Here is a 25,127-nt window from a genome sequence, read left to right as displayed (position 1 = left end):
AAAAAAATTTAACGTCTCTGAAAGCGATAGAGTAAGGTTGTTTCGCAAATTTTTAAAGGTTATGTTTGCATGGTGCGATATCTTTTTGTCGCGGAGTGTAGCAGCTGCGGAGAAAAATCGAAAGGTGAACGTGCTGTTTACATTTGCTCCGTGGAAAATGTGTGACTAACTAGGAACATTATCCGACATTTACACGATAATTTTAATGAAACTTTGTACACGGATAAAAAAGGGAACTTAATTTTAAACCAAGAAAAATAAACATAATCTTAAACCTTCTGATCTAAAACCTTCCAAAATATTTGAAAACCACTGCTACAGAATCTATCTGTCTTAAGAATTTAGGAACAGTTGATAAATCACTGAAATGTAACGAAATGTTTCGTTTGGGAACAACTTGATTTAATAATTCATAATTTACGATAGAGAGTTCCCGTTTCGATAATTGAATCGAATAATGCGGAAGAGAGAAACGTAATTCCAATGAAGCGGATATACTTTCAGGATCAAGACCGACCCTGGGAAAAAATTCTTGACCTGACCTGACCCAACATTCTTGCATTCTCACACACCCCTAGTGAAATCTGTGCCAAGACGACGCCTGGCAGCGATCAAAGCTAATAGATATGTCGCTAAGTAATAACATTCTACAAATTCAACGTGATTAAAAATAAAATTTGTTGCTACCGCGAAACTTGAATATTTTTGGCGCGTACGTGCCGGATCACGAAACTGATATCTCGACGAATCGCAGAAGTTGATAAGATCGATATTGTTTGCTTAGCCACAACGTCCGAAGTGTTCTGAAACTTAATATTCCCGTGATAATGTTTAGAACTTCGTTTTGTAATACGTTAACATAAACATTTTCGCCGACTTGTTTATTTTAACGTCTACTATTAATTAATATGAACAATTAATCCCGTAACTGTTTCGAGAAAAGAAAAAACGATCGTTTCCCTGTGATGAATTAATTTTTAAATTTTGTCACGCTTCACTAAGTGGGTCAATGAAAATATATTTATGGCACTTGAACGATCTCCAAATAAAAAATGAACAGCTAATTAATCGTTAGAGTCGAATCTTGTTAATCGGAGTGCCGCGTGTATAAAATAGCGTGCATCGCAACAACGACCGTTACGCTAGCGATCTGTTGTCGGTTGAAACATATCCATGGAAGCGTTAAAAATCGACGGAGAACAGCCTTTGTCAATAGTCCGCGTTATCGAAAAGAACTTCGATAAGAACGCCGTTCGAGATACAGCACGTACGTTCCTACGGTTTGAAAATGTTTTTCTACCTTTTTTCAGGGGGGTAAACTGATTAGAAAAATATCGTCGGAATACGTGTGTCCCCCCCCTTAAAAATGTGCCGTTCTAAAGACGAAACCGCAGGCTCGTTTCGAACACGACCGTGAAATAAAACGTCGAAATATTGAATTTCCGACACAAAGAGAAAGCAACTGCTGGTTATGTTTCAAACGAGCACACGCTGGTTCACGGTAATTACATGAGAAAAGCACGTTTAACGCATATCGATGCTCGGAGTCAACACTCGATACTACGCGGCGTAAAATTTATACGCGACGATCGCTTTCCCATTTCTCGGTCAATGCCATCTACTTCGATTCCTCGTCGAATACGATTAATTGGCAATTACGTTATTACAGCGTACCCTTTGTCGTGCTGCCCTACACGCGTTGCACGTCTTGACGATTAATTGGATTTCGTGTCGCATTTATCGTAATTACACGATAGTACGATCGACGGATCATTCTCGTGCAAGGCGAGAAGACAAAAGGATTCACTCACTGTTTTATTAAAACGCGTTTAAACGATTCGTTCGAACAATCTGTCAATGTACGGTGTGTTCCAGACCCGACGTCCGACTCAACGAAACTGCCACCCCTTCCTTTCGTTATTTCGCCCCCGTGGATTCGTTCCCTTCGGTTATATCGGCGGAACAAGACACTGCAGGATTCTCGAGGAACTCGTTCAATCTCCGAACCACGCGATACTATTTTCGTCCGATATATCGTGCCCGAGCATCGGACGCAAAAAATAAAAATCAATCTCGATCATCGGTTTATCCTTATTCTTTCCCCACGGTGTACTTGTCACATGCGACACTCGACCGACGGTATACAAAAACACAAGCGTCGTTTTTTTTTTTTTACAAGGTGAACTTTGAACGCAATGTCGTTCCCCTTTCGAGACGACGTGTTGCCCGAAATTCAGTTCGAAGTCAACTAACCTCGTTTCGCGCAGGAAGGCGAGCGACCTCGACGTCCACCTGTTCACGACAATCGTACATAAACCAGGCTCTTTACCGTGTGTACGTGCACGTACGTGAATTATATTCGCGTACGTATTCACGACTACGAGACGCAGAGGACGAAGAAACACAGACACTCTCACTCCGAGGTTCCAGCATCGACTATTCAGCCGGTCGAGGCGCCAGCTGGATTTGCGCATGCGCGCTCCCTCCGTGCATCCCACGAATATATATATATATATACATACATACATGTTGGAACCAGCACCGTACTCACGCACTCATGGCGTTGATTTAACCTAACGATGCGCGTGTGTACGTGCACTAGCTTCTACTATACTATGCACCCACACACAGTGCATACATAAATCATGTCTATGATGAACTATATCCCTTTACGGAGGTGCATTCACTTACACGCTTCAAAGCATTCGCGACACGAGTTACCCTATCTTCAAAGAAAGGGACGAGTTTCGTAATTGCTTAACGTTGTGAATTAATTCAATATGTATGGAAAATAAATAATATAGGTTGTTAACTGTTGTACATGCTCGATTAATCATTGATAGAAAAGTGTTCGTTCCCACTATGAATACGTACCGAAAAAAAGCAGTATTTCCGACGACCGATGGCTTGACACTTTTGACAAAAATGCTGCTATTTTGGGGGAGTTAATCCGGGATTCATAGGCGGGATTAGGTTTCAAGGGTGGCAAAAAGGGAAGAGTGAGAGAACCTCAGAGCGGATTACCAATGTTCCACGATGTCACGACCTTCCCACAGGGATTCTTGGTTTTCATGATTGCACTAGGGGCTGGCATCGTTGCAATAGTACGCGCGTACCCACTGAATTAACTGGTATTTATTATCTACCTTACCATAGACGTTTCCAGTGCAGATTCTCGTGTACCATGAAGTTAAATAATTCCTAATTACGTAAATTGTAACATTTGGTAAATATTGTATAACATTGAGCTCGCGTCACGTCGCAATTTTAAAATGTAAAATGGCCGATTCAATATGGCGGACGAAAATATACAAATTTTGTATGCACGAAATTAAACCGAATTGGTAAAGAGTTTATTTAAAATATCTTCGATGTAAATTTTAATCGGCTCTGCATACCACGAGGCCGCGAAGGATTAATAAAGATTATCGAGGAAAAGAATGCGCGTCTAATTCCGACATTTTAACTCGTGTCGCTTTCGACGAAACGCGTCACGCAATATATATCTTTGTATCGAATATGCTAATGAGTCCCGATGACGTTTAAGCTTAACACAATATTTGATTGGAATGCAATTACACGGCACTGCCTTATCGCTTCTCGAATTAAAAACATCGAGCACTCCGTTATAAGAGAATGTATCCAGGGCAGTGGTACTCTTTGATTTCTTTCAAGTGACCCTTGATTTAAAATCGCGTTTCGATTCGATTGATGATATTTAAGCACGACTCGTAATAATTGTAATCGATTCTTGTTGACATTAAAATGGAATTTCGTAGACCGTTAAAACGTTCGATCGAGACAACGCTAATTGTAAGCTTGACTATACATTCACTATGTTGCTCATAGTATCATGATACGATTTCAGATAAAAACGAGTAACACGTTTGCTCGACCAGTCAAACAATACAGATAAAAGTTAATCGTGTATTAATCAAAATTCTAGACCGTACAAAATAATTACATACTGTATTTAATGTGCTACGAATACGAGTATCTACACGATGCAACACTGATACGATGAAATGATTAATTTATATTTGGTCTAAATGCTACTAGAGGAAGAACGAGACTCGTGGATACATGAAGAGTCAATTTTTTATTTTTGTTTCACTTTTTTTTTTTGGTTGAATACAATGATCAATCGGTCATCGCGATCGATTGAATTAAGTATCTCCAATCTCAGCCGACGCCATCTCGTTACAAGACACGCGTTTTTCAGTTGTCAGCAGCTTCAGCGCGATTCGACCAAAACGATGCTGAAATCCTATTACGATAACGCGACGCGACGTCTGTCGATCAAACGAAAAATCTCGCCCGATCGGTTTTTGTGTCGGACCTGTTTCGAAATTCGTGACAGAATTCAAGAAACGCGGATCCGGTGCTCGATGGGTTCACACGCGCACAATTTAACAACGATTAACAACGCCTATGTTTGTACAGAGTCGCCTACGCCTCGCCAGTATATTTTGTTTCGTGATTTCTGTACGTCGACGTTCGAGGTCCGCACAAAAATGCATTCGATCGCTCAGTAATCGCACGAGAACCATTCTATGCGTACGATATACATCGAAGCAACGTACAGAGGAATGTCTTCCGAAAAAATAACATTCTATAGTTTGACAACGACGTACAGGAAGATCGATCGCGAAGATTGCAAGTTCTGTCTCCGCGACGGTAAACGTTGTCCCTTAGCTGATTAGACTGACGCGATCGTGCGTAATTTAGAAATTCAAACGTATGCAAACGATTCGTAACGACGCGCGATGCACGATTATTCCTATCAGACTGATATATGCATTGTCGACGCGAACGAACGCGAGAAAATTAAAAATACATCTATGACAAAAAAAAAAACTATCGCGTCATTGGTTAAGGCCAACGACACTCGCGGAGACCTGTTGAACAGTAATGGATGCATATCGTGATAGAGAACGGATTAAAAATGTGAACGTAAGAGCGCAGAAATAGATTGTCGGCTTCTACATTATACGATGCGATTCTGGTGCATTTCACCAGCTACTGTTAGTTTCCTTCGACGACGTTTCCGGTTCCTGTAAATATCGTGCTACGAAATGATCACGGAAAACGATCGAGAACTGTCTCTTTCTTTTTTTTTTTTTTTTTTTTTGTGTATTTTGTGGCATTCTGGTAACAATCGACAATTACGTTTCACGGTTCGCTGTTTCCCTGTTACGAGAAGAGGCGGCAACGACGACGAATGCGTCACTTTGGTCCGGTTAAAGCGTTCGTCGCATCGTTCTCTCGTTTCGCCCCTCTTTGTTTTATTTTCTTTCTCACGCTCGAACGCCTCCTCCCCCTCCCTCCCCCTCCCCCCTACTGTTCTCGAGTTCGCGCCGTTTCCCCCTATATCGCTATCGCGCGAGCTCTCTCGATAAGCTGTCGAAAACCTGTCGGTTCCGTTCCAGTCTCTTCTCCTCCAGATTTCTCTTACTTAAATCGCACAGTTCGTCACACCGAAGATTACGCATAAATAAATAAATAATAAATCGGGGGATGCCGCGTGATGCTTTAAAAATAAGATCACTCGTTTCTAACTAGCGAATTTCGAAGATTTGCTGTTAGGCCTTTTTTTCCACAGTTGGGAAACGCGCCGCGGTCGTCGAGCGCCCTCGATGGTTCGATCCATTAACACCCACGAAAATCAATGACGCGAAGCGTTTCAGAAGACGCAAGTTTTATCGTCGTGTAATTACTACTTTTTCTCTCACCCCTCGAAAAACGTAAAATCGATTACGCTCGTAGATCGCGCACGTTGCCTCTGTGTTTGTGTTTACTGGTTGTCGGGACCGCTATCTAAAACACGTTTCAGCCGTGACAAAAGCACAAGTCGCCACGTGTAAAATCAAGTCTTCGATGATACGCAACGAATACTTTTGTAATCGATCGATATCGAAGTGAAGTTCGCGCCCCTTCCTACATCGCGAGTCTCGAACCGGTGAAAAAGAACTTACAAAAGGTAACAGTAAAGATTAATAAATATCAAAATGCGAGGAACAATAAGTCGACTATAAAGTTAGGATATGATGAACAGTTTGATAGCATCGTCAATTGTGTTCTATGTTAAAATTCGATTTTTTTCTTTTTCGTTTTTCTTTAGCCGTAACGCGATTAACCGTTACGCACGTCGGTTAGAATTGAACGGACTTAGGCCATGATTCGTGACAATTTCTCGAATTACTTTAAGCAAAAACAAACGACTCGCAAGTATCCCTATAATACAGTTCATATTATTAATAAAGTCTTCAAGTCAAAAAACCAAGTATGTACATCACTTTTCGTTTGACTTTCACTTTCATTCGCTGTAATATATTCGATATAATATATTATTCGTTATGATCTAATAAAATGAGAGCTTTTGGTACCCCTGAACCAAAGAACTTTTTTGTTTACCTCACGAAAGCAATTGCGTAACAAACAAAAACTCAGTCAGATGTAATTAGTATGGAAAAAGAGTTGTTTAGAAGAAGAGGTAATTGTTGTAAAACAAACATTGATTTTTAGGTAGATTCGATGAAACTTATTTACATTCTAACGTTAGACTATAAATTATAAGTTACATAAAGGAACAATTTTTATGTGAGCATATTCAAGACGATACACGAAGGAAGTAGGTACAAAAATCACTTCGGTCTTTGCAAAAATACTTCACAAACAAACGACGGCCCACGCGAATTAAATGCCGTTACATCTATTACTTACTTTATTTTTACATCCTTCATAAGGATTCCACAACGGGAACAGACTTCTACATTAACGCGCGCGCGTGTATATACATGTTCATGAATATGTGTTTATACACGAGCGATAGTGCTCGTAAAATAAAAATCCCTCGCGTAGATAGTAAGTATGTAAAGGTAAAAGCTAACATGTTCTTGCCACGAGTTACATCATAAACGTCGATTCATCAGATTGATTTCTGTTCCTTCTGTCTTACTTGCATTAAGTATTTTATAATCACATTCTACATCGAGCAAACAATTGCGACACAGTCAAAGTGTAGTTGGAAAGAATTACGTAGATTGTTTGTAGCTAAGTGTATTATGATTCTTTTTCTTTAAAATCCATTAAATATTTAATTTATGCAAATTCCATCAGACTCGTCGCCCCGAGCGATACTTTTATATGTTTCCGCCGGAAGGATAAAAAGAAAATGCTCCAAACTGGAAGTTCACGGGAGTTTTTGGCGATGCACAAGTGTATACAAAGTCGTCCGATTGTAGCTGCGTCCTGTTTAAATTTGGTTCGGACGCCGATCTTGTTATTTTCGGTAATCCCCGCGAAAGACCCTCTAAATTGGCTAAAATCTGACGAAATATTGGTCTCTCTTCTCTGGAAAATTTGATACAATCTTCTGTCAGTCTCTTCAATGCTTTTGGAGTGTCTGAACGTAATTTATTCAAGTCGGGATGCAATTTGCCGCGCCCGACCATAAACAGTATTTGATCCTTATTATTGATGTGCGAATATGGTAACTGACTAGCTAATAATTCAAATAAAACAACGCCAAATGCGTAGACGTCGGATTGAAAACTGTATGGATTTTCTTCTTGCATTCTTATCACTTCGGGTGCCATCCATAGAATGGATCCTGTTGGTTGATGGAATTGCTGAGAACCAGACCACCTGGTCTTCGCTGTGGCCAAACCAAAGTCACCGATCTTCACAGTGAGGTCATCGTGCAAAAATATATTATTACTTTTCAAATCCCGATGGATGATATTTTTTGCATGCAGATAGTCCATACCCTGGGCAGTTTGTCTTCCAATTTCTATCAATGTGAATAAGTCAAACTTTGTCTCGAATACATGTAAATGTTTATATAATGAAGATCCTTCGCACCATTGAGTAACAATAGCAAGTTGTGGTTTGCTAACGCATCCCATAAACAGAAGAATATTTACGTGCCGAGTTTTACGCAAAACTGCAACTTCATTTTTAAATGCTTGTAACTGAGCAGCAGTGGGTATCTTAACGTTAAGCATTTTTACAGCCACCGGTCCGTGCCAGTGAGCTTTATATACTGTTCCAAAAGAACCCGATCCAATACGAAGTCCAATTAATATTTCATCTGCTGGAATCTCCCAATCTTCTATAGATTCTCTAGGTGCAAGCAGATTTTTAGACGATTCATCGGCAGATCTCGCCCTTGGTCGTTTTGGCCTTAAAGTACTCGTAGGACTAGCCTGAGTAGACTGACTATGTTTTGTAGGGCTGCTGCCAGGAGATACGGCGCTTTGAGCGATACCAACAGGACGACCTAAGCTCTGAGATCTACTGTATTCGTCTAAATTAGCAGCATCTCCGCTTGGTTTGACCATATTGAAACAAACATTTGGTGCCGAACTGGAACGATCTTGTTGCCCCAAGGAACGTGGATGCCTCTGACTTCTTGAAGGGGCCAGAGACGGTGACATACTTCTGCTTAAACCGTATTCGGAAGGAAGTTGCAAAATTCCAGCCGTACTTTCAAGATTGTGTGCCAACAATGCTTGATAGTAAGCATCCTGCATGCGTACTTGATGACACAAAGCAGGCACACCACCTGCACACCTTTGATGAAAACGATAGTTGCACGTTCTACAATAAAACCCTTGAAAGAGTAGTTTCCTACAGCACTCGCAGAATGCTAGCGAAAAGAAAGTTTTACGAACAAAATTATGTGAAATGGAAGTAGTTATGGGGAACTTGTCCAAAATTTCCACAGATATTTCATCGCAATCCAGTAAAGAGATATCTGTGTCCCAAGATGTAAGACACTTGGAATTATCTACACCCAAAATATAAACCACGCACATTTCAGTGGTCAAATTTCTTAATTTCATTGCTTTGGCAAGCGCGTCTCTTAACAACAGTCCTTCGCGAACTTGCACACTGGTGCGCTGTTGATTAGGTAAATATGCTCTGAGTAAAGATCTCATTGGCGTCCTTTGACCTCTACTTGTTGTATTAACTTCACGGGATTCACTCTCGGACGTGGAAGCACTACCAGATACTTGACTCGCGTTCAACAGTTCATTGAGTTTTTGTTCCTTGGACTTTAGATCGTGCAACTTACTGGTCAGCTCCTGATATTCGTTCAAGTATATCAAGGGTGGTTGTTGAAATCCAGCGAAACGATTGTTTAGGGCATCAATGTTTTGACGAGTAACGTGTATCACATTTTGTATATTTCTCAGTTCGTACCTCAGAGGATCCGTGTCCAGGTAACCGTCCTCGTAGTCGCTGAGGTCTCCCGATTCCAGACCACCACCCCGCGAAGAAGACATAGTTAACAGTGCAGGTAAATGCGGTGGCTTTTTCCTGTGTCGACAGCGATGAGAAGACAACGTCGTGGACGAGGAGGACGGCGACCTCGCTGTCACTGCCTCGATCCTACGACACGAAAGCTCCGTGTACGCGTTCGCACGGACCACCGTGTAATACCTCTGCTCGCCGATCACGGCCATCTTCTTGCTCCGTCGGGCAGCATCCTGGACCGCTGCTGCTGCACTCCGGAACACCTTGGTAGCCTCGGTGCTACCGGTTACCGCCGAATTTTTTTTTTTTTTCTGGTTCACCGCGGCTTTCACCACGCTGCCGTCACCTCACCTCTCACGCGACTCACGAACGCGTCCTGAGCACACCTATTTTTTTCTTCCTCTTTCCTCTATATACGGCTCCACCACTCTCCTACCTCCTTCTTACTTCTTCTTACGCCCGCCGAATCGAACCTACTTTCTAATGCGCGACTTCACAGCATACGCCGTCTTTCCTTGCTTCTCTTATCCATTAAATTATCACGCGATAGAACGTCGCGTGGATCTGTTTTTCTATCGCCTTCTTTCGAACGCGATCGGCCCCATAATCGGGTACGAAATTCTGCCGTTTCGACCTCCTGCCTAACCCCCCCTGGATACTTCTTCTCTGGAGCCCTTCCGAAAGAAAACTGGCACGAGCGATGCGGGACCAAGGGCAGAGGCGCGGGGCTGTGTTTCGTGAAGCGCCGGTGCTGCCAACCGTTCCGCCCCCCTCCCACTGATTTTCTTCCTCTTCCTCCGTTTGAATTCTACCTGTATGCTAGCACGGTCCTTTTACAATCCTTTTGCAATAACGTTACTCTCTTCTATTGCAATTTTTTGTTCCCTTAATCATCATGATTTTTATGCTTCTGAATAAAGAAATCCGACGTTAAAAGCGTTTAGTCACGGACTCAAGACGAAACGAGTTCCTCTAAGTTTCTTCTAATTTCTTTCCATATTCTATTTAAACACTCGAACGTTAATCACTATTCCTAGTTCGACGCGTTCACGTTCTATTAACAATATTTTAAACTTTAAACGCTTAACAATCCTACACAGACTTATTTCAATAAAAAAGAATTGCACTGAACGCCGATAATCAATCTTATATTCAGTCTTTTTTTTTTTCAAGAAAAAAGCACTGTTTGTGCTGTTCCCCACTAAGGTTTTTTTTTCAATCTAATCACATTTAATAACTTTTCTTTTGTATGGTTTTCATATTTCCTAAAAGTAGCTCCTATGTCTTTAATCATCACATTTCGATAACTTTACTTCGCATTTCTTTGTTATTTAAAATGGAACGTCGAGAGCTCTGTTTGCATCGTCGTTGAGAAACGACCGTTTGGAGTAGGACTATAATTCAAGTTCAATTTTTCTGTAAACATAGCCACTACTCGCGTTGCGTTTCTGACGTCACTGCAGACGTGCTTTGACGTCAGCAGCATATGGTACGGTTACCTAGGTAACAGAGGTCCATCCTAATTGGTCCAATGCTCGCGTGCGTACTTGCTGCGCGTTGATCCGACAGTAGTTAAAAAAAAAAGAAAAGAATTTAAAATTTTCAAGGATGACTCGTAAATCGGCAAAATTGATTCCTTCAGTACCTACCGATTATTTTATTACGTAACGCTGTATTTATTTACACATCCGATCTAATCGCCAGGGTTTTAACCGAGGTTGTTTTCTACTAATTACAAGAATTAAAGATGGTAGCCGACAAAATAGCGTTTGTAACAGGTGTGCATTCAAAGAATAAACAGGGCAGAACAAAAGACTGAAAGGTACAGTGTATCGTGAATAATTAATTCGAACTTCTGATCACAGGCGCTGGAAGCGGTATAGGCAGAGAAGTATGTCGTATTTTAGCAAGACAAGGAGCTAAGGTTATTACTGCAGACCGAAATTTAACGACTGCTCAAGAAACTATTGAATCTTTGAATGGTTGAAAATATATTCATAATTTTATTGCTACCGTCTTTAACCAAAGATTACATATCATATTTTTTTTATTTAGACTCCAAACATTTGGCACTAGACTTAGATGTCTCAAATTCTTCCAGCATTAAACAAGCATTTAAAAATGCAATAAGTACATACTCTACACCGCCATCTATTATAGTCAATTCTGCAGGCGTTACTCGCGATCAATTTATATTGAAACTTACCGAAGCAGAATTTGATCAAGTGCTGGATGTTAATTTGAAAGGGACATTCCTTGTTATTCAAACTGCAGTAAAAGCAATGATTGAAGCAGGTACAAGTAAAGGGGGCTCGATTGTTAATGTGAGTTCTATTATTGGGAAAATAGGAAACATTGGTCAAGCTAATTATGCATCATCAAAAGCTGGTGTAGAAGCTCTTACAAAAACTGCTTCATTAGAATTTGGACAGTAAGTATCAGACCAAATGTAAAGTATTTTATATCATGATACTAGAAGATGATAATGATATTCAATGGCTTCTTACAGATTTGGGGTTCGTGTTAATGCAGTACTACCAGGCTTTATAGACACTTCCATGACACAGACTGTGCCTGACAATGTGAAACAAATGTTCGTAAAACGAATACCCCTTGGTCGAATGGGAAAACCAGAAGAAGTAGCAGAAGTTATAACATTTTTAGCATCTAGCAAAAGTTCCTATATCAATGGTGCATCTATTGACGTTACAGGTGGAATGCATTGAGGCCATATTTTTTTCATAAAGGCAGATATTTTTATAATTATATATCTATACAAACATAACAATAAAAACAATTGTAAATGAAGTGTCCCAAATTTTGTTAACTATTTGTTTAAAATATATATTTGCAGATTAAATACATCATTTTTTCTTTCCTTTGAGTTTCTTTGCATGCTTGTGAGCTTTCTGATGCAATTTTTTCTTTTCATCAATGATCTCCTTATATTTGCGTTTGTTATATTTAGAAAACTCTGCATCGGCCATAAGTTCATCCACAATTGTTGTTTTACGCTCTTTCTTTGTAAGACGACCCGAATAGTAATCCAAAGGTGAATCAACAACCTTACCAACTTGGAAGTATTTTGGCAGAACTTTGAGATCATTTTTCTTATAGAAATGTTTCGGATCTAATGCAGATCTCATTTGTAGAACTTGAAGATCATGCCTGATCTCTGGTGTCATTTTAGGAGGACGCATATTAAACCATTCTTTGCCCTTGGTCTTAGCACGCTCCTTACGTCTCTTATTTTGCAATTGCTTTTTGGTTTCAAAGTAAGGAGGTACAGCCTCCAGCTGCTCGAAACCAGGTTTTATAACACTTTTCTTAAGTATTCTGTCCGTCTCTGTTAATTCACGTACCAAAGGAGCTACGACCGAAGCGGTTTTACTTGCTCGTTTCTTTCGCGAATTGTCTGTCCAACCCATGTCTCTTTCAAATTCCTCAAGATCAATGTCTTTACTTACGTTAAGATGCGATTTTTTTGTCGTGATATTTTCAATTAAATCTTCCTCAACGTTGAAGAAATTCAATGCCTGTGTTCCTGATACATCTACCCATAGAATAAGAAATCTTTAATAAACTGCCAGTTGTTTATAACCTCAAAAAAAACCACGATAAAAGATGGATCTATTTACCGCTATTTCTGAAGTCCAAATCATCCTCATCACTTTCTACTAAATGATCTTTATCCACTAACCCGACATCACCCTTCGTATCAATTATTATATCCATTGTTGCGATCAAATGTCGGTTGGTTATATTTCAACGTCTTTCTCACGTAATAAAGGTTATGTTTCACAGGCTGATCATTTCGTCGTTATTCGCTTTTGAAGCGAGAAAAGGATAAAACATAACGACCAAATAGTCAAATTTATTATAGTACGTTTGTTAACATAACATTAATCACGTATAAAATTTCAAATTATTCAGTGCATTTTTTATAGTAATGATATAGGGTATTGAAATATAAGTATCGTTGTAATCTGATGTATAACAATTTATCGATGTAAAATATTTTATTTATGTATTTTGAAACAAAATTATAATAAACATTTAATAAACTTTGATTTACTTAATATAATAACTGATATTCAGGGTGGAAGTAATTATTTTTCTCCTTCTACGATCGACGTTCATTCAAAACAATTCGAAAACTATCTTGGCAAAATGAGAATTTGCGAAGGCGAGTTATGACGCCATAGTGACGTCATAACTGCACTTGTGTGTGCTCAGAGCTTCAAAACAAACGACGCAAGCAATGCTTTCAGGCGCTTATAATTTATAAGCATTGCTTATGCCGACGCCATTCGCACAGGCGCTGCAAGCGCTTTAAGACGTCACTGTGACGTCATACTTGTGCTTGCAAACGCTTATTTAATTAGGATAGGATTGGAAAAGCGCGAACTTTCAAAAACTCCTACTTTGAACTAAATAAAAAATTGTAACTTAAACATTTCTTTATATTGATATATCAAAGTTTAACGATCGTATCTTAAATAGGATATATTAAAAAATGTTGTTCGGCTTAAAACGGTTACTTTTGTTAATTAAGACTTCCGCAACGAATTTCTCTTATTACGTGATATCAATTAAAATAACAGCTAAATTAATTAAACGAAAGCAATATAAAAACTTGCGTTTAAAATATGTGAAATCGTAATAGCATGTACCATGGAAGTACTAAGGGGGTAGCAAAGTGGGGGGGCGGTAAGCGGAGTATATCTGACCATGCACTTGATCAGGTTGTAACAGTTACTATAAAACCCAACGCCTATGATCGTGTTATGCTAATGTTTCACCCTAGATGTGATCCATATTCGAATTGATCGATAGACGTTCAAAGTTCAGTGTTGAAAACACCGTGGTTCCTTTAATGTTTTTGATTTGAACAGGAATGATATTTTATCTCGTACTTCGGATTTCTATTAATTATTAAGTTAATTTCTAACTAAATAATTATCGATGATTATCTTAAACGCGTGTACACAAGAAAACGTAATTTATTAAGGAGTTAAAGATGCGCGCGGAACATTTATTGCTTCTGTTATTCACCTGTTGGTCCGTGAACGGTTTGGACCTGGCCAAAAGGATCGTGCAATTCGACAACGACGAGTCGAAAACGAACAGTGAAATTTTGCAAACGAATTACGATAATTCCGTGAAAAATTACGTGGATCAGACGAAAGTGGTTCGGTTGAACGTTTCGGCGTTAGATTGGGATGATTTTGTAAACGTTTGGAGCCCCCACGCAATGGCACGACTTTGGAATCGCGATGATCGCAAATCGCTGAACATTTCGACAAACTGTGATCGAGATGTTACGGATTACACGGAGGGACTGTCGATGGAGGATCAATGGGCATTGAAAAGCAAGTAAAATCGGCACGATATACATTTTGAATAATTTCAAACTCTAGATTGACCTAAAATCGAACCTTATGTAACAAGATCCATATAAATGGTCAAATTCTGTTAGTACTAAAATGGCTCTAAAGTTACGTAGGCGCGCGATTCGGTAGAAATTCTACGAAGTAACTTTCGAAGCGTTCTGTAACAGTGAAATTTTCACTGTCCAGAGCTACCCGATTATTTGATCGGGCCCGTGAGTCACACGGACTTTCTTTGTATCGTGGATACCCTATTGAAACTGTGTTAAACGCCTATTAACGTCCCATAACAGTTCCTACGGTATGAGGAAATTGTTATCGGATAGCACGGTATCTAAGGAAATTGTTATACGGCGGCAAGATGTTATTAACGTACATTGAAACCGGTTTAGTCTAATGGATGAGACTTTCTTCGAGAGTCCACTCTCTATTAGGAAGCGCCTCGACGTCAGATTCAATTGTGCGATTATTTCGAACGACGCAACGCGCAGAATCTAGTTCGAATTTGGTTGTTCGAAATTTCATCGATTACATTTCAATAATTCACGAAGCCCCGAGGTGTATTTTTATGAATCGTATATAAATAAATAATAACCGTAAAAAGTATACGTATTCGCGTACAATTTCGTCGAAACGGCCAGTGGAATTTAAAATGCCCCGTGACGTAAGGCGGTGCGTTTTTATGGTAAGCATGGAACATATCCTATTAGAGAGCAACATCGTCGATTATTTGAACAAAGTGAGAGGAGGAATTCTGGAAAACTGTTCCTCGTAGAAAGTAGATTTTCAGAGCACAGTATGATTAACTTCACGGCGATCCGATTGCATTCATTCGGCCGGCTATTATCGCATAATTCATACGTAATCGTGGTCTCTTACGGAACAGGCTGGATACGATACGAAAGGGTATCATTGTATTCGGAACGCGTTGTAGAGGAATGATTCTGATCCTTATGCAACGACACCGCTTCCACGCGAACTGAAAAAAACAGCTAAAACAAAGGGTGGCTTCCGGGTGGGAGCCGTATCCTTCCACGAATTAATACCAAAACGATTTAGCCTCCATCAGCGGTGCAACCTAACGGTCTTTTAACACCAGATTTACGGAAACCGTTAATTTAACGAGTGTTAATTTAACAACTTACATATTCCAATTAAAAGAAAAATCCTATTGTAATCAATGCCCGTAAATCTAGCGTTAATAATAATTTCTATTCCGTAAAGGGTTTCTACCAAATCGAAGGGCCATTGCAACAATTTCGATTATTTTTCCAGTGGCGGACTCGTCCGGCAAGTACACCTGGGCTCTGTTTTCCGGAAACGTGTTTTGGCTAGGATTCGCGGATCAGTGTCGCGAAATGGGCCGCGAATTCGTCGACTGGCGAAACAATGGAAGGGCCCAACGTAAAACGGACGTGCCGCCATTTCTGGTCAGCATGACTTCCGTCTCCTTCTCTCTCAAAGTTCATCGTACCGGATTCAACGAGGTAACTCGTTCATCGAGGCATCTAATAAAAAGAAACAGTATCAACTCTTTCGCTTGTATTGGTTTAGACTCACAGGATTATTCTTGGTATGTGTCTGCCCGATTCGTGCGGCACGAGAGACGTCCGGAAACTGTTCTACTTCGTCCAGGACCAGCGTGGGAACGATCCGTCCGCGGAAGTAACGATCGAAGCAATCAGGAACCTCTCGAAGGGATACTCGTTTTGGGACGATCCTGTGTTCTACCTTATACTGTACGTCCAACTTCCAAAATCGTTTCATTTCACAATTAATCCGTGATTATAGTCTGGAACGAGCACGTCATACACTCCAACCGATCCATTAGATCTTGTGGATATTTATTTCAATTTTACTATGTTTAATTCTGTCGCTTGCGTTTGTGTTTGGATCGAGCTTGTACAAGAAGATGAATTTCTCGCAGGGGTGTGTTGGCCGCGACCATTGTTTTCGTGATTCTGGGAACCCTCTACGACGTATCTCTGAGGTATCAAGTGTTACGTATGATGCAGAATGGTCAAAGTGCCGAGCAAACGTCCATGGAGTTGAAAATCTTGAACGTTAACGCGATCGTCAACGACGAGATCACGTTCAAGAAGCTGTGGGCGGTGAAGGAGCACAATGGCACTTTAGGTAACCACGCAGCCCCTTTCGTTTGTATTACTCGATCATCGATTTCGAATTTTAGATATAAACAATTCGAAAAGCGTCCCCAAACCACTGTCGGAGGCGTTGCTGTCGTTCAGTCTGCTCTTGAACCTATCCAAAGTGTTCAGCCTCGACGTGGGAGCCGACACTTTGGCTCCGATTCACGGTCTACGATTTATATCCATGCTGTGGGTCATCCTGCTTCACACTTGCCTCACGGTGAACGTAGTTTCCGGTACGAAATCGTGTTAACAGTTTAACGTGCACGTATACACATGGTTTCTCTCTTCGCAGACGCCAAAACGTTCAAATCGAGAGCAGAGACCGATTTCCTTTTCCAAACCATCAGCAACGGCACTTACGCCGTGGACACGTTCTTCTTCATTAGGTATCACTGGACAAACTTAGTAATTTTCGCCGCGGTTTCGTGCAACGACGAAAACGAGAACCTTGGTTTCAGCGGATGTTTGGTGTCGTTTCTGTATTTTCGCACCATTTCCAAAGACACTTTGCGGAAAATGAGACTGATCAAGGGCGGGTGTGGCCAGGTCCTCCAGTTCTTAGGCGTAGTATGGTATCGATACTTCCGGTTGACACCGCCGTATCTTCTCGTGATAGGGCTGATCCAAGTATCGATGCCTTGGTACTACGATCACACGATGCTCGATCTCTACACGATCGACTACTATAATTGCAGGAAATTCTGGTGGAGGAACATATTGTACATAAACACGTATTTCGAAATGGAGGAGCGGGTAAGGATAGTTGTAAATTCTCGAAGACGTTGCGCTTGACGATCTTTCGTTTCGACAGTGCATGGTGTGGAGCTGGTACTTGGCGAACGACACTCTGTTTTACATCATCGGGATGATCATCCTTATAATTGGCGCAAGGTACACGATAACTACCATTTCTCGACGAAGTTGTCGCCATAATTTCTTTGAGCTGTGCTTTCCAGATATCTTCCCGCCGCCGCGTTCATGACGGTCTTCTTTCTGATCGTGTCTTGGGCCACCACTGCGATCATTTCGTGGAACATGCACCACGTGCCAAGGTAAAACACTTCCACGACCAACAAGCTTTTCTTTCTCCATCGATTTCAAGTTAAAAATATAAACGTAGCATCAAAGATCCGTTCGCGCACTACGAGAGCCTCTACGACAAACCCTGGTCGAGGATCGGACCGTATCTTCTTGGAATGATCGCGGGATGGTATCTCTTCAAGTCTAACTGCGCGATGAAGGTTCACAAGGTGAGCGTGAAACTTCGAATTTCATTTATTTTGAAAATTATCTTACATCGAACGGTCTTGGGGATCGCGAAAACGATGGAAAAGATCCAAAATCGAGGATATTTCGTAAAGCAATGGACGAAAAAGTCAAGTTTGCCCGACCCCCGCCGAAATTCTATATTTATGGATTTTCGACGCCATTAATAAGTGGCAAGGTCGGGGCCCAGACAGAGCGTACCTGCCCAAGGCAGTGTTCAGCCATGGGCGACTCTAACAGCCTTTTCGAGGGCATGGCGGACATTAGGGTTAAGGTTACGAGTAACAGGAGAACCGACAGAATTCCCCCCAAAAAATTTAGTGTTTAAAATACTCGTATACAATTTACTTTCATTCGAACGATATCATTTCCTCTATGAAATTTGAATTATTTAACGGAGAAACGATTCGTTAAAAAAACGATGCTTAAAATTTACGTAACCCACGTTCATCGATCATGCGTTGTGAGGATGATACGAACGCGCATCGCAGTCCACTTTCTCCGTGGTAATCATTTACTGTCACGATGCTCTATCGAGAATAAATTTCCTCGTGAAATAATTGACGCGTGATTTCTAATTACAGACCGTGGCGCTTGGCTGTTGGATCTTCTCCTTCGTCACGATGTTGACCATAGTCTACGGACTATACGGAAACTCTTACGGCCGTTTTTTGTCGGCAGCGTACACAGCTCTGTCGCATTCTGGCTGGGCAGCTTGCGTCGGATGGATTCTAATCGCTTGCGTTACCGGAAACGGTGGTCAGTTCCAAATATCGTTTCGTTATCGTCGTTTTAAATGGACTTTCTGAACGAAATTAAAAAATTTCAAATCGTTCTAAAAAAATTATATTTAGTTACAGGGGTCAATTGTAAGTATTTTTGGTGAACAGACATACCCCTAAAATCCTACTCAGTTTCGAGATAAAAATTCGAGTGGGAGGAGAAAGTAGTCGAAATTAAAAAATTTTGAATCATTTTGAAAAAATTATTTTTAGCTAGGGGGGTCAATTACAAGCATTTTTGGTGAACAGACATACCCCTAAAATCCTACTCAGTTTCGAGAAAAAAATTCGAGGGGGAGGAGAAATTAGTCGAAATTAAAAAATTTTGAATCTTTTTGAAAAAATTATTCTTAGCTAGGGGGGTCAATTACAAGTATTTCTGGTGAACAGACATACCCCTGAAATCCTACTCAGTTTCGAGAAAAAAATTCGAGTGGTAGGAGAAAGTAGTCAAAATTAAAAAATTTTGAATCATTTTGAAAAAATTATTTTTAGCTAGGGGGGTCAATTACAAGCATTTTTGGTGAACAGACATACCCCTAAAATCCTACTCAGTTTCGAGAAAAAAATTCGAGGGGGAGGAGAAATTAGTCGAAATTAAAAAATTTTGAATCTTTTTGAAAAAATTATTCTTAGCTAGGGGGGTCAATTACAAGTATTTCTGGTGAACAGACATACCCCTGAAATCCTACTCAGTTTCGAGAAAAAAATTCGAGTGGGAGGAGAAATTAGTCGAAATTAAAAAATTTTGAATCATTTTGAAAAAATTATTTTTCGTTAGGGGGGTTAGTTATAATCATTTTTGGTGAATAGATATACCTCCGAAATCCTACTCAGTTTCGAGAAAAAAATTTGAGTAGGAGGAGAAATTAGTTGAAATTAAAAAATTTCATATCATTCTAAAAAAATTATTTTTGGTTGCAGGGGTCAATTGCAAGCATTTTTGGTGAACAGACATATACCTAAAATCCTACTCAGTTTCGAGAAAAAAATTCGAGTAGGAGGAGAAATTTTTCGAAATTAAAAAATTTTGAATCATTTTGAAAAAATTATTTTTAGCTAGGGGGGTTAGTTATAATCATTTTTGGTGAATAGATATACCTCCGAAATCCTACTCATTTTCTAGAAAAAAATTCGAGAAGTTGTGAAATTTTTCGGGGCAAAATTGAAAAATTTCAAATCATTCTAAAAAAATTATTTTTGATTGCAGGGGTCAATTACAATCAATTTTGATGTATAGGTATACCCCCGTGTCCCGCGAAAATATACTTTAACATAATTTTCTATTTTAAGACAAACATTTGTGAACGATCGTTGTATTTTCAGGCCCCGTAAATAGGATACTATCCTGGAAATACCTGTATCCACTTTCCAGGCTGTCGTATTGCGTGTATTTGGTGCATCCAGCTATCATACGAGCGGTAATATTACACGGAGAGGCTTCGATACACTTAACCAATGGACTGATGGTACCAACATTCTCATTTTTTAAGCTTTTCTCATTTGCTTTTTCTATCAGGTTGCAATGGAATTTTCAAACGTACAATTTTATAAAATTCCCGATTACCGACCGAAAGAGATCGCTTCGTTTCTGGAAACTCCGTTAGATATCGACTCTATCCACTCCACGGTTTACCCTTTCCCCTCAATTGTCTCAGCCCCCCACCATCGAACGTGTTACACCCCCACCAGTTTCCACTTTTCATTTCTTCCCTCCCCTTTCACTCTTTTCCTACGGAGAAAGTGTCGTTCGCCTTGAACGGAGAGAAAATTTCTTTTTCGATGGGCATATCAAAATTATTCCTACGATAACTCTTTATCGTGGGAATAATAAATATTTTAACAGCATTTCTTCAGCGATAAAATAATATTTTCCAGGCTATACTGTTCTTTGGGTTCACGGTGGCGTCTTATGCCGTTGGATTGGTCATCAGCCTACTCTTCGAGGCTCCTATGGTCTCTCTATTAAGAATAGTCCATCCTATGAGACGGTGGAAAACGACAAACTGAATAGAAAACTATATCCTCACGTTTCGATCTTCGATCAACGATTTGCAACACTTATCGAGGATGTTAAACGCTCTTTTTGCGTAACTTTGATGTCACATCATCGCTCCCCTTTCCTACAAATATCAGATTCACGATTACCAGATAACGGTAGTATTATGCAAAGATCTTGAGCAAAAAAAAAAACCGAGATTTATTTGTGTTCGTCGAGCCGTTACCGTAGAACACAGACGAGACGTCCGTGAACGCTTCCTGAACATATACAACGTGTTCCCGAAGTCTCCAAGAGAAATGCCGAGTCCTCGTACGAAGAGAACATTGTAGCGAATTTGGACGATTATTTGTAGGAACGATGGAATTTATAATGCGTTAATTTAACGAACAGTCCCAAGGAAAACTTGTCCAAGACGAAATCGGTACGTCATTCTACGGTATAAATGCCGTAATTAAAATTCACGATTTCAGCCGCGATAAAGATGGCGTGAAGTTTCTAAATTGCAGAGAGAAGAAACGATACCCTTGAGACTGATGGCGGCGGCTGGAATTAGTCTTTGAACTCTGCACAGTCGCTGTGTTTTAGCTTTGTTGACTCCCGTTTTCTCCGTGCAACACGCCTTTTTACCGGTACTCGAGCGGTATTTGAAAAAACGACGATCGATAGATCGGATGGTGAAAGTCGCTGTTCGATGCCTCGGTGTCGATGAGTCCAAATCTCATTTTTAAGTTTCGTGCATATTAATATAGAAACACGTTTTTTTTTCTGGGAAAAAGGAGACACGAAATTAGGTTCGCTTTGACCAGTTTCACTTTCCGACGGCGGTTTGCGTCACAGAACAAATATGTGACTCTAACGTAAGAGAAATCCAGAATTAAAATATCTATATCCCAATCGTACCAAAAGAAAGTTTTCGAGAAGTGATCGTGCGAGTTTTTTGGCCGACGACGCGTGGTCAACATTGCATTCTAGCTAACGTCGATATTTACGAATATCCCCTTAAACTTATTTATTTATATACAATTTAATTTAATAGCATATATGCAAGACTATGATACGCACTTACTATTTGGACAAAAATTTAACCTACTTATCAAGTAGAAGGTGAAATGTTTACAAAGGAACAGAAATAACGAGTAGGTTATTATAATAATTATAAGTGTAGCTGTAAGTATCCACTGGAACTGATAAAGAACAACAAGGTTAGTAAATAAGTTATATAAAAATGGTAATAGGTTTTTCTTGCTATCGTGTTATTGTTAACATAAAATTCAACATGTGTGGGTTTGTGATTTCCTTAGAATCCCTGTTATTTTTATCCAAATTCTTAAATCATCCTGAATATATACAAACTATAATTGAGATCTATTCAATATTATTAAGCACAGTGTTAATAAATGTGAAATTTATCTTCCTCCTCGAAAATGGTTCTCGATCAGACCAAAACGTCAATCTTTCCTCTCGCTGAACCAAATTGATAATAAATAAGTTATGGATACTCTTGTCGCCAGGATCGAGCCTGTATGAATATGCAAGGAATACGGAAGACGTTAAATCGATGTAGAAATCTAGAAGTACGTCGACCCTACTTTGAACTCGAGGTCTCCTCTCGCATATAAAAGTTTAACGGTGAACGGATCGCCGTGGGTAAAAGACATTCGTATTTCGAGTTTCGTAACACGATCGCGGTTTTAAAACAGCGATCGGTCTTCTCTTTCAAACTTTCGCCCTTGAATTCGTTCACGGGGCCTAAAAAATGTACAAAATTCGAACCAACGCGAATCGTTCGTTAACGTGCACCGAGAAACGCGAATGCAAAGGCTCGATTTTCACGCGACTCGCGACTTGGCGGCACGTGCCACGAATACGAATCGCCGATCGTGACTTTCTCGAGTCATCATCGACTGCCAGTGGACGATCTATGAGTTATTATTCCAATTTACGCGTTTTAAATTTTATCTAGAAATCTTTGCTTTGTCCTTTTGGTATATTTTTCTACGACTTCTCTGAGAATAAGTGAAAATTTCACTCGTCGTTCGAGAATGAAAATTGGCCAACTCCACTCGCGACGAACGAAAACGAAAAAAGGAAATCGGATTACGGCACGGCCGAGCAACGAACGACAACGTTTGACGAAAGTTTCGTGCCGGAGAAAGAGAAACAAGCTAATCTAATACTATGAAATTTCCCGGGTGAAACTTGCCTTTGTCGTTGGCTGCGGACGTACTCGCGCGCGACCACGTCGAAAGCCTCGGTCGATCCATCGTTCGAACGAAATCGATCGATTTGTTTTAACGTACAACGCGACGATGTTTATTAAAATCACCGGAGAGCTCTCGTAATTCACGTTCAGAGTCCTATGCATTGGCAGCGTTCGTTATTTATAACGATCAGAGCCAGTGATTAATTTTTTTAAAACGAGACGCATTACACTGTCACGGACGATGTCGTATTTCAGTTTCCAGCGGCGTGAAATTCAAATTAACAAAAAGGAACACCTCACGGAGATGATAATATAAATAGATGTTAAATATTTCTGTTTCGATTCCTTTCTTACTACATCCGCATTTTTAAGGAAGAGACACCCGTGCAAAGGTCAATCGTTGCCCGAGCATTCCCAGATGGCTCACTATTTTTGTGAATTAGTATTCCTGCAAGCTTTCTAATTTTAACGAGCCGAAATCCGGCTTTCTTCCTTCTTTTTTTAACGCGACCGGCAAGGAACGTTTCGCGCGTTTTAACATCAACGGGACCGAAAATCGCGGCGTGTTGACACGAGGAATTACTGGCCTGCAGCCGTTCGAAACGACGAATGAATAAACTAAACACGGCCCTCCGGAGGCACGAAAATTTCTTTCGAATCGCCAAATATTTACCATAGAAAGTTACTGCCTTTCGAAGACAGAAATGATAATGTCTCTATCGCCGTATAAAATTGCGCAAGACAATGTTTACGCTCGTGTGCTCGCCAGTGTTTACGATTTACAACCTACGGAAATCGATCGCAATGAATTTTTAATGAAACCGTTCGATCGTGTTTGCTAGCTTTATTTCAAATTAATTTTATATCCCCGTGGACGATATAAAGGTAATCTTAAATTGCTCGCGGCGAACCTTGCACGCAATTTCGAAACGTTCCAGCGAAGTTATATGGTTATATGGCGCCAGTTGTAACATTCATTACTTTTTCTGCTCAATGTTAATTAAAAATCATTTCTACACATGTTAATGTATTCCAGTAGTTACGTACGCGGTTTGAACCGTACGTGACATTTGGAAAATCCACTAAATGGTAGTGGTACTGTGTCAGTTTTTAATTTCTGACATTGGCTGTGCAACGGAGTTGCTTGTGACATTTTACTTGGAGAAATAATGGCCAATCTGCACTTCACGGAAGGCAACGAGATTGCAATAACACGTAGTATCGATGCTGAAACGGGGGACCGGTTTGCGTAGCCCTAATCTAATCGACAACTTCGCTTCCGCGTCTGAATACTTTTGGTTTTCGATAAACGTAAATAGTTGCAAGGGTGAAGCTGCCTTTCACCAGCGTTTACGACAGCGAATTTAATCAAGACCAAAGTTTTAATAAGTTAAAATAATAACAGCAGGGTTCTCGTAGAAATATCGTCCATCAAAGTGTTCGTGATACCATCGTCTAACGCTCCTTGAATTTGATCGATATAAGATTGATCAGGCTTCGGAGTCGCGAGCCACCGAGCGTAAAATTATTCCGTGAGACAAGAATAACGACGTCTGTCGGAAGGAACGGTTTTTACCTGTCTCGTACCATCAACGGATATGAAATCATGCTAACCGCGAGCTCCGTCGAGCTGAGGTGTCCGCCAGCCGGCGTTCACTTTTCAATACGGGGAGGTTTGTCCCTCCCCACCATTTCACTCGTACTTTCATTACTACCAAGATATTCATCCGGCGAGGCCATTTTTCTATCATTGCCAGCCTCGTCGTTCCAGGTGATTCTTGGCCATCGAGCAAGCAGGATCCGCACACGCGCGAAAGGGGAAATAGACGCACCGTTTCGGAGGTCCGCGCGCGACTTGTCTGAAATCGTCCAAAACGCTATCGTGAATTATGACGACGCGAACGGAAGGGCACCGTGAACCAGCTACCTGGAAGAGCCCAAAAATGCGACCGCAACGATTCGCGCGTCACCAAAAAGTCTGAAGAGACAACGAGGTATATAATCTGGTCCCCTCGTCGAGCAACGAAGAAGACACCAACGGGACGTCGACCAGTGAATATTTTCGAATTT

General features: G+C 40.4%; 5 protein-coding genes across 5 annotated transcripts in view; 2 read left to right on the top strand and 3 right to left on the bottom strand.

Moving 5' to 3' along the window:
- Positions 1 to 2,385, bottom strand: part of LOC122398324 — a 35,545-nt gene extending 33,160 nt beyond the window's left edge. The window contains exon 1 of the mRNA XM_043398061.1: positions 2,254 to 2,385. The gene's annotated coding sequence lies outside the window, so the exon portion shown is untranslated. The remainder of the gene's footprint in view (positions 1 to 2,253) is intronic.
- Positions 2,386 to 4,108: 1,723 nt separating this feature from the next.
- Positions 4,109 to 10,343, bottom strand: LOC122398319 (raf homolog serine/threonine-protein kinase Raf). The gene is made up of 2 exons (XM_043398055.1): positions 9,448 to 10,343; positions 4,109 to 9,396 (listed from the first exon to the last, which is right to left on the bottom strand). The coding sequence occupies exons 1-2, from the start codon at positions 9,468 to 9,470 to the stop codon at positions 7,143 to 7,145; spliced, it is 2,277 nt and encodes a 758-aa protein (XP_043253990.1). The 5' UTR covers positions 9,471 to 10,343; the 3' UTR covers positions 4,109 to 7,142.
- Positions 10,344 to 10,893: 550 nt separating this feature from the next.
- LOC122398326 (estradiol 17-beta-dehydrogenase 8-like) lies at positions 10,894 to 12,093 on the top strand. The gene is made up of 4 exons (XM_043398065.1): positions 10,894 to 11,039; positions 11,127 to 11,243; positions 11,317 to 11,692; positions 11,771 to 12,093. The coding sequence occupies exons 1-4, from the start codon at positions 11,009 to 11,011 to the stop codon at positions 11,985 to 11,987; spliced, it is 741 nt and encodes a 246-aa protein (XP_043254000.1). The 5' UTR covers positions 10,894 to 11,008; the 3' UTR covers positions 11,988 to 12,093.
- Positions 12,031 to 13,366, bottom strand: LOC122398325 (deoxynucleotidyltransferase terminal-interacting protein 2). The gene is made up of 2 exons (XM_043398064.1): positions 12,900 to 13,366; positions 12,031 to 12,814 (listed from the first exon to the last, which is right to left on the bottom strand). The coding sequence occupies exons 1-2, from the start codon at positions 12,994 to 12,996 to the stop codon at positions 12,126 to 12,128; spliced, it is 786 nt and encodes a 261-aa protein (XP_043253999.1). The 5' UTR covers positions 12,997 to 13,366; the 3' UTR covers positions 12,031 to 12,125.
- A 915-nt stretch (positions 13,367 to 14,281) lies between these two features.
- Positions 14,282 to 20,862, top strand: LOC122398448 (nose resistant to fluoxetine protein 6-like). Its single transcript, XM_043398292.1, has 13 exons — positions 14,282 to 14,633; positions 15,927 to 16,155; positions 16,214 to 16,390; positions 16,579 to 16,787; positions 16,843 to 17,037; positions 17,097 to 17,190; positions 17,263 to 17,557; positions 17,616 to 17,695; positions 17,761 to 17,856; positions 17,925 to 18,054; positions 18,655 to 18,829; positions 20,179 to 20,321; positions 20,731 to 20,862. The coding sequence occupies exons 1-13, from the start codon at positions 14,282 to 14,284 to the stop codon at positions 20,860 to 20,862; spliced, it is 2,307 nt and encodes a 768-aa protein (XP_043254227.1).
- The last annotated feature ends 4,265 nt before the right edge of the window (positions 20,863 to 25,127 follow it).

The sequence above is a fragment of the Colletes gigas genome, unplaced genomic scaffold (assembly GCF_013123115.1).
Source record: "Colletes gigas isolate AHSC1104 unplaced genomic scaffold, ASM1312311v1 Colletes_gigas_Sc00011, whole genome shotgun sequence".
NCBI lineage: Eukaryota > Metazoa > Arthropoda > Insecta > Hymenoptera > Colletidae > Colletes > Colletes gigas.
The sequence above is the reverse complement of the archived record's forward strand: the minus strand, read 5'-3'. Positions and strand labels throughout refer to the sequence as shown.

Excerpts from the sequence above, each read along its gene's own strand:
- LOC122398319 (XM_043398055.1), bottom strand. The coding sequence starts at position 9,470 with ATGGCCGTGATCGGCGAGCAGAG. Across the intron at positions 9,397-9,447 it reads GCCGTGATCGGCGAGCAGAG|GATCGAGGCAGTGACAGCGA; the intron begins GTATTACACGGT and ends TTCGTGTCGTAG.
- LOC122398326 (XM_043398065.1), top strand. The coding sequence starts at position 11,009 with ATGGTAGCCGACAAAATAGCGTTTGTAACAG. Across the intron at positions 11,040-11,126 it reads CAAAATAGCGTTTGTAACAG|GCGCTGGAAGCGGTATAGGC; the intron begins GTGTGCATTCAA and ends TTCTGATCACAG. Across the intron at positions 11,244-11,316 it reads AACTATTGAATCTTTGAATG|ACTCCAAACATTTGGCACTA; the intron begins GTTGAAAATATA and ends TTTTTTATTTAG.
- LOC122398325 (XM_043398064.1), bottom strand. The coding sequence starts at position 12,996 with ATGGATATAATAATTGATACGAAGGGTGATGTCGGGTTAGTGGATAAA. Across the intron at positions 12,815-12,899 it reads TTTGGACTTCAGAAATAGCG|ATGTATCAGGAACACAGGCA; the intron begins GTAAATAGATCC and ends TTCTATGGGTAG.
- LOC122398448 (XM_043398292.1), top strand. The coding sequence starts at position 14,282 with ATGCGCGCGGAACATTTATTGCTTCTGTTATTCACCTGTTGGTCCGTG. Across the intron at positions 17,558-17,615 it reads ATTTCGAAATGGAGGAGCGG|TGCATGGTGTGGAGCTGGTA; the intron begins GTAAGGATAGTT and ends TCGTTTCGACAG. Across the intron at positions 20,322-20,730 it reads ACTTAACCAATGGACTGATG|GCTATACTGTTCTTTGGGTT; the intron begins GTACCAACATTC and ends AATATTTTCCAG.